Source organism: Strongylocentrotus purpuratus, unplaced genomic scaffold (assembly GCF_000002235.5).
Source record: "Strongylocentrotus purpuratus isolate Spur 01 unplaced genomic scaffold, Spur_5.0 spur5_scaffold_13, whole genome shotgun sequence".
In the NCBI taxonomy this organism is placed as follows: Eukaryota; Metazoa; Echinodermata; class Echinoidea; order Camarodonta; family Strongylocentrotidae; genus Strongylocentrotus; species Strongylocentrotus purpuratus.
Genome location: NW_022145598.1, coordinates 27,490,248 through 27,507,179, shown reverse-complemented (window position 1 = coordinate 27,507,179; position 16,932 = coordinate 27,490,248). Strand labels below are relative to the sequence as shown.

The 16,932-nt window shown below is 39.1% G+C and overlaps 1 protein-coding gene across 1 annotated transcript; it reads left to right on the top strand.

The window, feature by feature from the left end:
• The first annotated feature begins 13,815 nt into the window (after nucleotides 1-13,815).
• On the top strand, nucleotides 13,816-14,775 carry LOC105439866 (adenosine receptor A2a-like). Its single transcript, XM_011669387.2, has one exon. It carries the CDS (start codon nucleotides 13,816-13,818, stop codon nucleotides 14,773-14,775), a length of 960 nt encoding a protein of 319 aa, XP_011667689.1.
• Nucleotides 14,776-16,932: the final 2,157 nt, after the last annotated feature.

The window sequence follows — 16,932 nt, the reverse complement described above, 5'->3', positions numbered from 1 at the left end:
TGCTGCTAAGGGCCCGCCAGACGCCGCCATAGGGGGCCCCTACAAAATGCATTTGCTCAAACGAACGAGGTACCACTTGAAACCAGTGTTAACTAAATACATGAATGCCACAGAGCACTGAATGACCCATGCCAGACAAAATACAATAAAGGGGGGAAAAACAACGAACCAAAAAACAAAAACGGGGAACTACTTATTCTGATTCGTTTGCAACAAAAAGTGCTTGAGGGCATTTTTGAAACCACTTATAGAGGGTTTTTCTTTTAATGTGCCGGGAAGGGCATTCCAATATTTTGGGCCAGTGAAAGTGAAAATCCTGCTGGAAAATATCGTTCTTGGTTTTGGTAGGTGATAACATTAGCATCATTAGCCATTATCTTAATCATCATTTTTCTGTTCTTGTTCTATTTGTTTATGCAATGTTAACATTTTTATAAACACAGGCTAAAGACCAAAAGATCGGTGTAATGTGGAAGTTGCTGTTTGGCACTGTAACCTGTTTGTCCTTAGGTAAGAATAAGTGTGACTTCATAATTATATACGTCATATTTTCATGATTGTACGAATATTGCTGAAAAAGTTGGCTCATAAAATTACCATTATGAAGCGAAATAGTAGCGAGGTGTAAAATCTACGTGGAATCTCTAATAAATAGTTCGACGTTTGGAAAATTCCCCCTAATGAATGTTTCAAACTATTGTAAGGGGAATTTCAATCATAAGGGGTAGGGGAGGGGAAGAATAAATAGGAGACGGGAAAGGGGGAAAGGAAGGAGAGATGGTGAGAGGTGACGGGGAGGAAGAGGAGGAAGAGAAGGAGGTTGAGGAGGAAGAGGAGGAGAATGAGGGGAATATGGGAGAAAGAGAATGATACTAAAGGGGGAGAGGAAGAGGTGGAAGAGGAGGAGGTAGAAGAGGAAGAAGATGGGGGAGGAGGAGGGGAGGCGGTGAGAAGGAGGGGAGGCGGTGAGGAGGAGGGAAGGCGGGGAGGAGGAGGGGAGGGCTGAGAAAGGGGGAGGTAGAAGAGGAAGAAGATGGGGGAGGAGGAGGGGAGGCGGTGAGGAGGAGTGGAGGCGGTGAGGAGGAGGGGAAGCGGCGAGGAGGAGGGAAGGCGGTGAGGAGGAGGGGAGGCGGTGAGGAGGAGTGGAGGCGGTGAGGAGGAGGGAAGGCGGTGAGGAGGAGGGAAGGTGGTGAGGAGGAGGGGAGGCGGTGAGGAGGAGGGGAGGCAGTGAGGAGGAGGGGAGGCGGTGAGGAGGAGGGGGGAGGCGGTGAGGAGGAGGGAAGGCGGTGAGGAGGAGGGGAGGCGGTGAGGAGGAGGGAAGGCGGTGAGGAGGAGGGAAGGCGGTGAGGAGGAGGGAAGGCGGTGAGGGGGAGGGGAGGCGGTGAGGAGGAGGGGAGGCGGTGAGGAGGAGGGGAGGCGGTGAGGAGGAGGGGAGGCGGTGAGGAGGAGGGAAGGCGGTGAGGGGGAGGGGAGGCGGTGAGGAGGAGGGGAGGCGGTGAGGAGGAGGGAAGGCGGTGAGGAGGAGGGAAGGCGGTGAGGAGGAGTGGAGGCGGTGAGGAGGAGGGGAGGCGGTGAGGGGGAGGGGAGGCGGTGAGGAGGAGGGAAGGCGGTGAGGAGGAGGGAAGGCGGTGAGGAGGAGTGGAGGCGGTGAGGAGGAGGGGAGGCGGTGAGGAGGAGGGAAGGCGGTGAGGAGGAGGGAAGGCGGTGAGGAGGAGGGAGGCGGTGAGGAGGAGGGGAGACGGTGAGGAGGAGGGAGGCGGTGAGGAGGAGGGAAGGCGGTGAGGAGGAGGGAAGGCGGTGAGGAGGAGTGGAGGCGGTGAGGAGGAGGGGAGGCGGTGAGGAGGAGGGAAGGCGGTGAGGAGGAGTGGAGGCGGTGAGGAGGAGGGGAGGCGGTGAGGAGGAGTGGAGGCGGTGAGGAGGAGGGGAGGCGGTGAGGAGGAGGGAAGGCTGAGAAAGGGGGAGGTAGAAGAGGAGGGACAGCGGGAAGAGGAGGAGGAGGGGAGGCAAGGGAGGAAGAGGAAGGATTGGGGAGGGAAATAGGAGGAGGGAGAGCAGTAGGAGGAAGAGCTCATTAGCGATTTTTCTTTCTTTTTCTTTTTAAATTCCACACAGCCTTGCCCGCTTTATCGGATTCGTCGAAGCTGACGAAAACATCTTGTCCAGGCGAGTTCAGCAAGCAAAGCACCTTACCGACATTATTTAATTGTAAGATGGTGCGACTGCCCGATGGCACTATGTTGCAGACCGTCCCAAAACTCTTCTCTACCCCTGCCGTCTTCGCTGGAAAAATTCCTGGCCAACACATAATATGCAGAATCCCGGGTAAATCTCATGCTTCCTTGGTTTCATTTTTGTTATAAAATATCAAATCCCTTAAAAAAAGCTAATCAATCAATAATAGTACAGATCATTAATTTTTAATTGATATTATAAATATCCGATCCCACTATCATTAAAACTACTAACAATACTATACGAATACTACTAGAGGTGTACCACCACTACTACAACTACTACAAATACAACTACTACGACTACTACTACTACTACTAATTGTTTACTACTACTACTACCACTACAATTACTACTACCACTACTACTACTACTACTACTACTACTACTACAACTACTACTACTCCTTCGACTTCTACGACTTCTACTACTACTACTATTTGAAATTCCTCTCTAGATGTTTAGTAAAATCTATCGAAAATAATGAAAGGAACATCAAATTATCTAGCAAAACAATATTCTGGTGCGAGACGAGCAACAATATTTGTGAATTCGTATTCACCAAATAATATTCTCGTTTTTCCCTTCGCTATCAAGTACCAGAATTTGAAAACAGTGTGAAATAATTATTGTTTTCTCACTTGAATTAAGGCCTAAATGGATGGGCTTAAGTAATTGTTAAGTGCTAGAAAAACCAGTGACAAACTTCGCGGTCTCGGTTCCAAACAATTTCTTTATTTTTAGGCCGCTTTTTCTATATCACGATTTCTTTTATTACAGTACAGGTACGTAGGAAGATCTAAAAAGGGCAAGGCTGTACGACACTTGTTTCTGACGAAAATTGCTCCACGATAATTTCTTAAAGGGGAATCCAAATCTTGTTAAATATTCATTTGTATGAAAGTAGAAAAGTAAGAGAAAAAGATTGGCAAAATAAATCGAATTCACGTCAAGGGAGTTATGAATGATTGAAATATGAGATCACTAAATATATGCCAATCTCCAATTGATTGTGACATAGTCATGGACAACTTTCCCGTTCGTCGTGGATAAAAATGGTTAATTTCTGTTTTCTTTTAAGTGCCTTCTCCCTTGGGGCAGTAGGCAAAATATATTTCGGATAGCATATTATCATCGGTTCTCTCAAATGGAAAGGCCTTCCAGAGTCAAACATTTGGAAAAATTGACATTTTAGTCATTTTGTGTGTTGAAACAATTTTTTTTTTTTTTATCCGATTCCATTCGAACTTTCATCAGTCTGCTTCTCTGATATTTCTGCTTTCTTTTAGAGTAGTTTTTTTGTGTTAATGATTGGGTTTTGTCTGTAACTGTTACAAACACTATACCTGACCCTAACTCTAATCCTAACCTTAAAGCCAATTGCAACTCTTATCCTAATCATAAACCTTTGCCAAAATAAAGCCAGGAACAATTAACGGGGGATTAAAAAAAAATAGTCGGCAAGGGCTGTGAATTACACCAGGCAAAACAGTGTATTTAGAGAATGGGCACTGACAACAATGAAATGGGTATCCGATGGCTATGGAGTATGGTCTCCGTGGCGTTTGCTATGTTTAAGCCCTGGTAAAAATGCATTATCATTAGTCTTGCTTATCTTTTTTTATGTTAATTTGTGAAAATCCCGAAAATATATCTTTTCACACCAACCAGAACAAAATGTAATGATAATTTGTTAATCAATATTGAGTTTTATCCCGTTTATTACTTATTTCGCAGATTGTGGCAAAAACCTCTGTAAAAATGGCTGGTGTGAGGAGACTATGGTAGGCTACAACTGTACCTGCTCAAGTGGGTTTCAAGGGAGACACTGCGATGAACGTAGGTGTAATATTAACGTAGGCGTATCGGGGGAGGGGGAGGGTGGCTAATTAATGAACAAAGAGCATGAAGAGACTTTCTACAGGGGTAAACGAAAATTCAGTAGTTGCAACTGAAGAAGAAGAAGAAGTAAAAGATGATGTTTAAGAAGAAAATACCTCGCGGTCCTCTTTCGGAATTTGTTGATATAATTTGGATTCCCACAGGAAAAATGTTTTCCGATTTCTATTTGTTCCCCCACCCCCCCCCCCCCCCCCCCCCCGCTTTGATCCTATCCCCTCTCCCTGACCAAGAGCGCCTGGAGACAGCCGGCGTGAAGATAATTTCAGAGTAAATATTATGCCTTGTCATCTACCCCATGTTTGTTTCTTCTTCACAGAGTCAACGCAGGAAGCGACGAACAAGCCTACGACGAGCCCTTCGACTACGATGACGGAACGCTCAGACACAACGACTTCTCAAAGCACCACTACCTCTGGTATGTCTAGGCAATAGCTTCATGGAAATGACGTCATGCATTTGATTATTATCATAATGGGTCTAGCCACTATATCACCTTTTTTCTCTCTCCCTCTCTCTCGGTCTTTATCTGATTTGATATACCTCACTTATGGAATCCAGCCATCTGATTGGTCGAAATTGGAGTCGTGATTTTAGCCATTCTCGTAAAGAAACGAAAAATGCCAATACCGGTTAAAAGTCCAAGAGTGAGATCCCTCAAAAGTCCGGTTACCATGAAAATAGTACAATTTTGCTGCGATACCCATTGGTTTAAGACGTAAACATTTCCTTTGTGTGAGCGCGGACACCGCTAAAAAAGATAAACAGACAGTTTCACAGATTTTCCGTGATGTTTTAACCGATCTATACTCAATAAAAGGATAAGGTAAGAATTCTTGATAGATTTTTGTTTCAATTCAGCATATAAAAGAAATATCGACTGCTTTAATATTCGAGGTCTGGCTGATGTATAGGCTCTCGGGAGCTTGCACATCTTGAGCCTATTAAACAGCCAGGCCTCTCGAAGCAGTCGATATCTCTATACTTTTTTTCGGTCCTTTCCGGGCGTCGCTAAAACATTTTTTTAAGGAGGGGGGGGGGTGACCGTCTAATTCTTTCTTTTATAGTCTTATTTTTATTTGTCCTTCTTTCAAGAGCGTCGCTAAAAAACTTTAGGAGCACGTCAATTATTTAAATAAATATTTTTCGTATAAGTTTAACGACACTGTTCTTGATGTTGTTTATCTATAATTCAATCAATTTTAATGTAGTCCTTAATTTTTGTTATGTCATATTCTTCTTTGCCGTTTACTTTTATTCAATATTTTCAAACATGTTTCTTTAGTTCTTCTCACTTTTCCTTCCTTTTCCTTTTTTCTTGCGCTTAGAAACATTGTATTAAGCGCTTAATAAATGAAATGTATTATTATTATTATTATTATGTTGTTCTTCTTCTTCTTCTTCCCTCTTCGCACATTCTTTGTCTCTATTTGTCTATTTTTGTTATCATTTCCTGACCCCGGCTCCCTTTTCCCCACTCAATTTAATACATTTATGTTCATTTCGTTCAGAATGGGTGCAAACGGAAGCGAAAACCAAGTCCGCGACGAGCCCGACGGCAACGATACCGGAACTATCAAACGCGACGACATCGCAAGAAACCCCAACTTCCAGTAAGAGAAACATTGAAATGACGTCAAGTGATTAATATCACTATGGCCCGAATTCATAGGATGTTTGTCGACAAACCTCCTTTGTGAATTCGGGCCTCTGAGTTTAGCCACTATAGCCTCTCTCTCTCTCTCTCTCTCTCTCTCTCTCTCTGTATCTCTCAGTCTTTATCTGACTTTTTAAGAGTCCTTTCCTATCTCGGGCGTCGGTAAAACATTTTTTTTAAGGGGGAAATAACCGTCTATTTTTTTGTCCATGCGTTTACAACAGTCAACACGCCATATCAATATATTTAGATAAATGATTTGGCAAAATAAGACCCTTCAACTTTGTCAAAGCACCACTAAATCAAATGTCCTGACACACACTATACCTCATAATATAAATAAACGTTTAAAGTTTATTTAAAAAAAATGTTCTTCGTTTTGGCCTTCTATTCCTGTTGAGGTTTCATTCCTAATCTTATTACTTTGAACGTGTGGCTTCATTTTTATAAACAATTCAGAGTCAGTGGAATCATCGACTACGGACGTGGCGACCAAGACATCTACGAGGCCTATGACCACGGTGTCAGACACAACGACATCGCCAGAAACCACCGCCTCTAGTAAGTAAGAGAAACAATGAAATATTGTCATGCATTCGATCATTAATATCATATGTCTAGCCAATACCCCTCGCCCTCCCCCAGTCGACTCTCTCTCTCTCTCTCTCTCTCTCCTCTCTCTCTCTCTCTCTCTCTCTCTCTCTCTCTCTTTCTCTCTCTTTCTCTTATTCTCTCTCTTGCTCTCTCTCTCTTTATTATTCTCTGATTTCTCTCTCCCTCTCTCTCTCTCTCTCTCTCTCTCTAGGTCTTCATCTAATTCTTTTTTTAAAGTCCTTTCCTAGTTAAAACATTTTTTTAAAGCCCCACGGTCCTACTTGTATAGCTACTTGCTCCCTCTATATAGAAAACTTCCCCAATCGGTGCCTGTTGGTCCCCCATGATCCTCTTTTTCTTATGTTAGTTGAGAGCTCAGTTGATGAGATAGCCACCTGTCAGTGACCTGGATGGGTGGTCTAATCCCTTCTGGCCCAGTAGTATTGACGGTCTTTAAGGGGGAGGTACCCGCCTCACTCGTTTGCCCACGAGTGTAATGACAATAAGCACACCACATGCAGGAACACATTTAGATCAATCATTTGGTTAAAAAAAAGTCTCTTAGGCCTTGGTAAAGTACCACTAAATCTACAAATTTGCTGACACAAATTATACTTCATAAACTAGTTTGACTGATACAATTTAAATGTTTTCTGGAGCTAAATTTTTAGCGTTTTGGACTTCTAATCAAGCTTAGGTTGTCGTTCCTAATCTCATTACTTTGTACGTGTGGATTCATTTGTTACAAACCCTGAACCATAAAATTTATCAAACGTTTCAGAGTTAACAGAATTATCGACTACGGACTCGAAGACCAAGCCCACGACGAGTCCTACGACCACGATGTCAGACACAACGACATCGCAAGACACCACCATCTCAAGTAAGAGAACGATGAAACGATGTCATGCTTTTGATCATTATTATAAGGTGTCAAGCCACTACCCCTCCCCTCTCTTTCTCTCACCCTCTCTCCTTGCCCCCCACCCCCCCCCCCCCCCCTCACCCACTCCGTGAACAGAGGGATACCATGCGTGTTACCAAAATGTCCGGTAAAGGGATACTTTTCACGCACCAAAGTCCGACTCGTAGTACACACCGGACTTCGGGGGTGTTTCAAAGGGAGAGAACATGCATATGCGTACCCTAAATAACACTGAGTGGAGGAGCCGGGCCCCTCTCTCTCTCTCTCTCTCTCTCTCTCTCTCTCTCTCTCTCTCTCTCTCCCTCCCCTCCTCCCTCCCCTCTTTCATTCATAAATTGGCCAAAATTTGCGATAGTGAGGAGAGTTTTTGTAGGTATTGATTATTAAAAGGACTTGGTAATTGTTCAGATGAGAGAAAGTGGTGTTAAGGTAATGACTTCAATGCTACATGTACAACTAAAGATAATATGAAAATTTGAATGAAAACAGACCATTATTAATGATAACTATTGGGGAAAAACTGATCTGATCGAGTTGTTAATTCTCCCATTAGTATATTATTACAATAATACATTTTAGGTGAATGTAAATCATCACAAAACTATGCATTGGCTCTATATACCATCCCGGACTTTTAAGTGCCGAAATATTTTTTAAAGCCTGTCTTTTGTCTTATTTTCATGGAAAAACGGTTGGGAAAATTCAAAAATGGTTTGGAGAATTTACTGTTAGAGGATGTTGACCAGTGACGCCTTCAAAGAAAACCATAAATATCTTTGTGGTTTTAAAAAAATCAGGATTTTTTTTTGCATGTTAGAGGGTTAGTCCAGTAGAAGGAATATAATAAGTAACATTTCATACAAAAATTACGCAGTTTTTTCATCAACCTTCAACAATGTTACTGAGTCACTTTAAAGCTGTAATTTTGTCTTGCATTCATTTTTAGTATCATTATTTTCGTTATCATTATTATTATTATTTTCGCCATTATCATCATTATCTACAATAATAATAATAATAATAATAATAATGATAATTTTTCTTTGAATATTTCAGTTTCTACCCAAATAATCACTTTGTCTACTTTCTTAAAATTGAGCAATTTACATATTGTTTTTCATCTTTTAAGCATGCTCATCTCCTCCGGTGGAATGTGAATACGGCGGGTCGTCCTACAATTTCAGCACTTGCGAGATGAATCATGCTTCCGCGGTTTCAGCTTGTTCCCAATACGGATCCCATCTGGTCTTCATCGAGTCGCAAGAGGAAGAGGACTTCATCGTGGAGCATAGTCAGTACAATTTCTACTGGATCGGGCTGACCGGCTTACGTCCCAGTGAGGCAAGGTGGCTAGACGGATCAAGTCTTACATATAGCAATTTTAACAGTGGATCGTTCGATGATAATGTAAACTGTTTTCTTATTAAGTGTCAGGGTCAATGTGGTTGGCATGATCATTATTGCTCCATACAATTAAGATTCATATGCGAGAAAGAAGTGGGGATATAAAAATTGGATTTGTTTATTTCAATTTTTCATACCACCTGGTTGCACCACTGATTGCATCTGAACACCTAAATGGGGATTGGTTGGGGGCAGGGGAATACCCCCCCCCCCCCACACCCCCACCAGAAAGAAGAAAACAAATCGGATTTTCGTTATTTTGTCATTGTTTGTATAAGTCTATCGGAGCTTTAGGAATGTTCGAGTTTGTGGTTTTTGCCGTTCCATCAACTAATTTTCACACGAAGAGCACTGAAACCATTGTTAAAGGTGTTGATTCATAATGTTTAAAAGACGGAGCACGTTACACCTTTACTTCAATAAGTTTAGAAATAATTATATTGATGATTAGAAATAGCTAGTGGCGGTTTGTTCTTTTTGTGTTTTATAGAATCTTACTTTTATTGCCAAGAAACTTTGTTCAAACTTCATTGTATAATAATATATAGTGCTTCATGCAATGATGAAACGTCAAAAATATTTGATTACAACATAAAGTGCATTTTGTGTACTATAGTATTTATAGGGTCTATAATACAAATATACAAACCTGTATACATATACTTACTTACACAAAAATAAATTTTAACTATACACTGCGTCCCAGAAAAAATGAAAATCGAAAACAAATAGATCTTGTGAATATCTATGAGGTGTATAATAAGATTCCTTGCTTCCATAGAGTAGAAGTAATATGCTTTCCAATGATACATTGATTACATTAATCTATACACGCTTCACTGAGCAACATCGTTTTGAAATGCCATGTTAACATCCACTTTTGCCGGATTTGTGTGAAAGAGTAAAACCTATAGTATCAAAGTATCAAACGTGAACATGACCGATCATGACCTGGAAGAAACACATATTTTAAAAGCGAATGAGAAGATTATATGATAGAGCTTTATTAATAATGAAGGCAAGATTAATACCATCTTTATCACAAAATAATGCATCGTGGAAATATTGTTAATGGTAAGGTTAAAACTTAAAAGGGCATACTTTAGTTAGTGAATGGGTCTGCAATTGTAATGAACAGTGCTTTTGCATTTTCAGAACTGCCTGAAGTTTTTTTAAAGAGCAAGTTAAAAGATATTTAAAAAACAAGAATCAAATTGATGGGTGCCTAACATTTTGATAATAATATTTATTGTATCAGTATTGCTGTTATTATTATTATTATCATTATCATTATTATTACTATTATTGTGAATATAACTATTATTTTACAAGTTAATCATTATACTTATTGTAAGTAAAGCCGATGTAAATATGCAAACTTGATACGATGGGAGTTGCCATATTACAGGATGATTCATTCTCTAAAGTGATTGAAATAATAGCACTAGTGATTAAATGTTTGTTTGACGTGCAATAATTAGTTTCAATTGCTATCCTGTCAACTGTTTTTGTTTGAGTAAGAAGAAGAGAGATACACAGCACGTACTGTAAGACAGAGTGGAGATTGAGAGAAATTTGAGAGAAATTGAGAGAAGTTGTAATGAAAGAGATGTATAATTTAGTGAGAGAACTCGAAAGGAAGAGATAAAGAGTGAGAGAATGTGAGAAGATATTGATTTAAAATGAAAGAAATTTGTCATGAAAGAGATGTATGATAAAGTGATTTAATTTGAAAGGAAGACTCGGATAAAGATTGCAAGAATAATCGAAGGTGATAAAGGGAGGGAATTGTTAAATGTAAGGGAGTGAGATTGTTTAAAAGAGAGGAAGACAAAAGAGTGAGAGAATGTGAGAAGATAATAAAGTAAGAGATTTTTAAGACATAGAGATATAAAAAGGTAAATGGATTTGAATGGAAGAAGTAAAGAGTAACAAATTGTAAGAAGATAATAAAGGGAGAGAATTTTTAAATGAAAGACACGTATTTTAAAAATAATAATACGTGGTAATAAATGATTGAGAGAATTTGGAAAGAAGAGATGTACATATAAAGAGAATATAGAGAGAATATGTGGATATAAAATTGAATTTAGAGAACTTCTTTTATCACGTTTTATACGACCCAGCATCGGGAAAGGATGATCAGAATTTTCTACTATGAACTCCTAAACAACTCCGTTTTACTCTCAATTCTTGTTAGTTCTCCCCGCTTTAATTTCCCAAATGAAATAACGTCAAACTCAAGTGCATGGTGTTAGATATTCATATAGGAAGGGCTAATAATGAAATATCATTTACCATGTGCAATGCTTATCCATTCTAACAACTTCTAAGAACAACAAAATCAAACTATGATGATTAATATCCGCATCAGTACACCTTGGAAATGCTTAACAAAATTTAGGAATATTTCTTTATTGCATATGAAGGTAGTTATGAATTTGGAAGGTTTCAATAAAAATAACAGATTGTTTTAATAACAATTGGTACGGCGAAATAGTAACGAAAACCCCTGCTCGAGAGGTTGGCTGTAGTGTAGGCATATACCTACTTATTGATTGGCAGAACAAAACGTTATTGCTTGACCGATTGCGGTCTACTATCATTTGGTCCAATGCCAATTAGTCTAATATTTCGCTCGTCTAATCCAATTTCGCCTAATGGGATACGAAGTTTGTCTACTTTCGACTGATCGAACTTCATATGAGTTTGTCTACACCCGTTGTGTGGTAGAAGTAGTAGTAGTAGTATTACAAAATAGTAGAGAAGTAATAGTCATTCTATAATGTCCCTTTAATGAACACTACGAGTCACCTTATCTTAAAAATTATTACAATTAAAAATATATATCTATGAATAGATGTAGATAATATTTTTTTTTTGGTATATACAGTTTATTGGTAAAATTTGATTATATCTTTGTTAGATGTTTGATACACTGCACACTGAAATGTGCAGATGGGACTACACGCATACATAATGGAATCAAACATGTCACAGTTTGGTCGAAACTTTTCACCTCTACCCGTTGTTCCGGATAAAAGTGAATATATCTGAGGGTTAAAGATAAACTTGAGTTCTGGTAAAAAAAAGAAAATGAATTCTCACAGAATCAAACGAAACTTACACTGAATGTTCAAGATTACAAATAAACGTCATTTGCGAAACAATTTTTGTAGAAAATACTGACTGACTGAGTAATGAGCATAGAAAGACTGATAAGGAAATCAAGGCCAGTTGGCCTGACACCATTTGTGAAGTCCATATACATCTTTCTGTGTTCAGTGCTTGATACTTTTCCAAGACTGGGCCAAATTTATTATGATTTTGATGACTCCAGAACCTTGCAGTATACACATCAATACTTCCATGCTACATGATCAACGTTTTCTGATCCATTTCACACCTTTTCTTTCACAAAGCAATCGCATGACCAGAACTCAACTTTATCTTTAAATCCTGTACAGATGTAGTATAAACCTGACATAAAAATGAGAAAAGCTCATAAATCATCTTCCACCTTTTCCAGAACTCAATCCTGTCAATAAACCCATAATTCTGCAAGTGAAGAACATACGGTGGAGTGGCGGGGAATTATTCTGAATTATTTATTACTTAAGTAATAAGTACACGGCTCCTCGTCACAATTTAATTAGGAGTACATACATTTTTCTATAGAATCTGATTTTATGTGCTATTTTCCCTAGCCAAGGAGTGCTGAACACGAATCAACCTGTTGCGATTTTTCCAATGACGTCTTTGGCCGCTGCACTGGTAATTTTTTTTCTTTAATATGACATATATTTTAATCGTCAAACAACAAACACATATATTAACGTAAAAGGCTATTGTTTCCAGCCACCCAGTATATTTTATCAAAAAAAATCTCAGTCTTCTCATGTCATGGTTATGCTCGAATATGGCGGTTGTCATGGTAACGCCTGTAATTTCAGAAAAAAAAACACATTTCTAATGATGAAAAACATGAGAGAATATAGAACTTAGCTTTATCCATTTCATGATATGAATGTTATCCATTTCCTGTTATGTTCTTTATCCATTTCATGTTAAAAGTTTGACATCGCAATTTTTGGTTATTGAGCGTTATATTAGGCTAAAACATTTTCGTTGCTACGGCAACGACATGGTATTTTAAGGGAAAACATATTATATCTTAATTAAAAATCAAAACTAAATATGAAACAAATGTGTAAATATAAAAATTGAAAATCGTTAACTCCTAAGGGACTGCTGGTATAACCTGACAATGGCATTATTATTTTTCAGCTGTTGGTAAAGTTTGCATGGGCCTGTCATACTGTTACTGGAAATGCCTCCTTCTTAAGGTGATCATGATATCTTCTTAATCTTAAGGTTATATTATCATTACTTTAGAAGTCACCTACAGTTCAAGAATACAGTTGTATGTCTCTGTTATTTTTCTTTGTTATGTTTTCTGCCCGAATCGATGATTTTTTTTGTTAAAAAAAATTTAAAATATATTTAATTTATTTCTAATCTTTTGACAGAGTAGCCCATTTACCAATAATTAGTGGCCTTCCATGGGGCCCTGAAAAACATGAACATATTTACATCGTTTATAACATTTATACAGAAAAGTTAAAAAAAATAATACTCGTTTTCAAAATAAATATATATCATTAACCTATCTATATTTATATCACTATATGCTTCCTTTTTTCACCTCAGGTTTCCAAAGGCCGAAACGTCTTCACCCTTCGTCACCCATCGTCATCCTTCATCATGCCTCGTTATTCGTCGTCATCCTTCATCATGCCTCGTTATTCGTCGTCATCCCACGCCCCGCCGATTGAACCGCGAATCGGAACATAAAAGCAAGTAAAGCTGTGATCTGTGAACATCAATGCTGTTTTGTATACATATATCAATATATTCACATGCGACGTCTAGCTAAAAAGGAAAGTGCAGGTACACCATCGCGAAGAAAGTATTGTAATACAGAGGTTCCGTATCACTACTGCGATACTTCGAAAAGACAAGCAACTGCATCGATCCGCTGACAATCTGATTTCAATTCAAGAAGTCGAGAAATTCAACAAGTCGTGCTCTTCAAGAAGTCATTATGATGCGAGTGATAGGCGCAAACCAGACAATATTTCCTGAAGTGGATATATTTGTCGCCGTCACAACTGGCGTCTTAACTCTTCTGGGTGTCGTTGCCAATGGACTGGTCCTTGTTGCAATTGCAACAAAGAAGCGTCTTCACAAGCGAGCCAATGCGCTTCTTTTTAGTCTTGCCCTTCTAGATTTCTTAACGTGTGCCCTTAACGGTCCTTATTCAATCATCACCTTCTACACGACCATACCCTGGCCGAGCTTTACAGTCTGTCGTGGGATGCTGACCTACGGCATCGCATCATCACTGACTTCGTGTCTCTTTAGTGCCCTCATCTCAGTCAACGGTCTCTGTGGCATCATGTCCAAGAGAGAAAGCGCTACGTGGAACCAAATTCTCGTCGTCACCATGACCATTACGGGTTGGTTGGTTTTCATCTCCGTTTCGTTGATACCGCTCTTCTTTATCCATGGTTTCACCTTCCAACCTCGCCTCGGTGTTTGCTACGTCAACGGGAGTGACGAGACGCTCAGATTCGCCGTCGCTGTCTTCTCAATCACAGCCCTGTCCTGGCTGATATCGCTCATCTGCTACGTCAAGATTGTCAACATAGTGCGTGTCTCTAACAAGCGAGTCGCCGGAGCGTCCAACGACGAGACCGTCCCGCCGGTCAACCGAATCAACGCGCGGAACCGCCATCTAATCAACCTCGTACAAACTGTCTTTATCACTTTCCTCTTCTACATCATCTTCTTCATACCCCTCCTCATCGTCGAAATGCTCTACCGAGCCGACTTCGAGCCCCACTACCTGATCTACAGGACAGTCTGTCTCTTTCTCTGGAGTAGCTCCGCCATGAACCCTTACATCTACATGTATAGACTGAAGGATATCCGTGAAGCCATTACAAAATTTATCTTGAGAATTTGGAACGGACTGTGTGCACGTTTTGCCACTTACGATTAAAGAATTCAAAGAAAATCAGATGAGAATATTTTTAGGGGGGATATGTTAGGTCTGGATTGTGGTTCTAATGATGATGATTTACATGGACTTTCATTGTGCCCTTACATCTAGTTACTCAATTTAGCTACCTGCATATTTATATAGCTCCATCATTCGCGAACAAATGCTTTTACCTTTTACAGGTAGGGTGCCTTTGGGGGGGGGGGGGAGGTGCATCCAATAATTCCAGAAATAATTGTCTGTTCTATGGAATAGTATACAAATAAAGGGTGTTTGAACTGTTTTTAAGGTACCGGGTGTGGGTAATTTTACCAATGCACGAACAAAATGATGTGTATTATTTGTTTATAAGATTTTGTTTTATTTGTTTTATAAAATGATGTTTTATAACATGATTTTACTAGTGACCGGTCATTAGAATAGGATAATGACCGGTCACTTTACAAATTACGCGTTAGGCAAAATAAATGGCTGGTCACGTGTACGCTTTCAACCAATCATTTGATTAGGATCCACGCCATCATATTATAGATGTGACCATGCTCGAAGCATATTGGGCACGATAGCTAAGACTTTCGAAAAATAATCCTAGGGAGGTTTCAAAATAGCCTTATTGTGCAACTATTACGATGACGTTTTACGATCGTGATTTATTTACTTTATTTTTTTTGTATGGTTTTGAAATTTCTCGAGTACAAATGAGTAGATTTTTCGGTAACCTTTGCTGCAATCGTGTTTTGATACCCCATCAGTTCTAATGACGGATAGATTGGCTTCTATTAGTCGTTTTCCTGAAAGTTTGTTTCCCCTCCGGTTCGTATTTCTGAAAATAAAATAGCTATGGTTCGAAATCCCGGATATTTGCTGCATAATTCCGAAGTTTGTTTATACGATGATTCAATTCTGAAAATGAAGTATGGTTAATTTTTCCAAACATAAGAGTTCGTTATTCCAAAGGTTGATAGTTCCGAAAATGCTATAGAACGGAAAATAAAAAATTTTCGGAATAACGAATCTTAGGAATAATGAGTTAGGAAAAGGTGTCATGCTGGTTAAGAAGTAATAGACCGTGTTTCAATGCCGAGAAGTCAAATTGTGTATTTATTTTTCATAGTAAACCATCAAACTCATCCAAAACTCCAATTGATAATTTAATCCTGAAAGTCAGTGGGAAAATTATAAAACTTGTAAATTTTACAAAACTTGGAGGGTAAGCCTATTGATGAAAATCTATCTTGGAAAATTCATATATTTGAATTCGAAATGAATTTTATTCATTTCACATGCTTGAATGTATACAAAAAAATAAACAATACAACATTATGGAGGATATTACATCTGGAAACAATATTATAATCGTTGCAATTTTAAAAAAATTGACAGTTTGAACACTATTGAAGGTAAAACTATTTCTATGTGACATTTGAAAATGAGAAGCTTATTAAAAAGCGTGAATTGTAAAGGTAAGCCTCTCTTACAACTGAATTAAGTCTTAGTATAAGTTGGTTGACTAATTCTGTATAATCATCAATAGAGTATGAAGGAATGTGATGTTTCAAGTGTATAACTAGAGACAAGACGAGCACAGGGCACAAGGGCAAAATGAAAATAAATAAATGAATGTAAAAATACAGTGAATAAAATTAACAGATTGATGTGTCCCACGATTAGAGAGAAATACGGAGCCCGGGAAGGGACATGGGAAAAATATTTTTTATCTCATTAAAACGAGATAATATCTCATTATAATAAGCTAAATATCTCATTAAAACGACATATCTCATTATAATGAAATAATTATCTCATTAAAACGAATTGGCGAATTTGTGCACCGTACGCGTATCATACCAAGCAGCTATAACTAGCTACGACTTCGACTTTGCACATTATTTTGGTCATGGCGCTGATAAGTGCAATGTGATCGTTTTGCTGCCGATTAAGCTTTATTAATAATAATCAGACCTTTTCACTGCCTGAATTTGTCTCAATCAAATGTAATTGAGTCTTGACGGTTGACACACTTGTTATAAAGTCTGTTACTACTCTAGTTGGATGTATCCCCGCCCCCCCCCCCCCCCACTCAGTGTTATATGCATGTTCCCTCCTTTTGAAAACACCCCCCTAAGTCCAGTGTGTAAAGTCAATACGGGTCGGATT

Bases quoted from the DNA above. Each gene is read 5' to 3' on its own strand.
- LOC105439866 (XM_011669387.2), top strand. From the start codon at position 13,816: ATGATGCGAGTGATAGGCGCAAACCAGACAATATTTCCTGAAGTGGAT.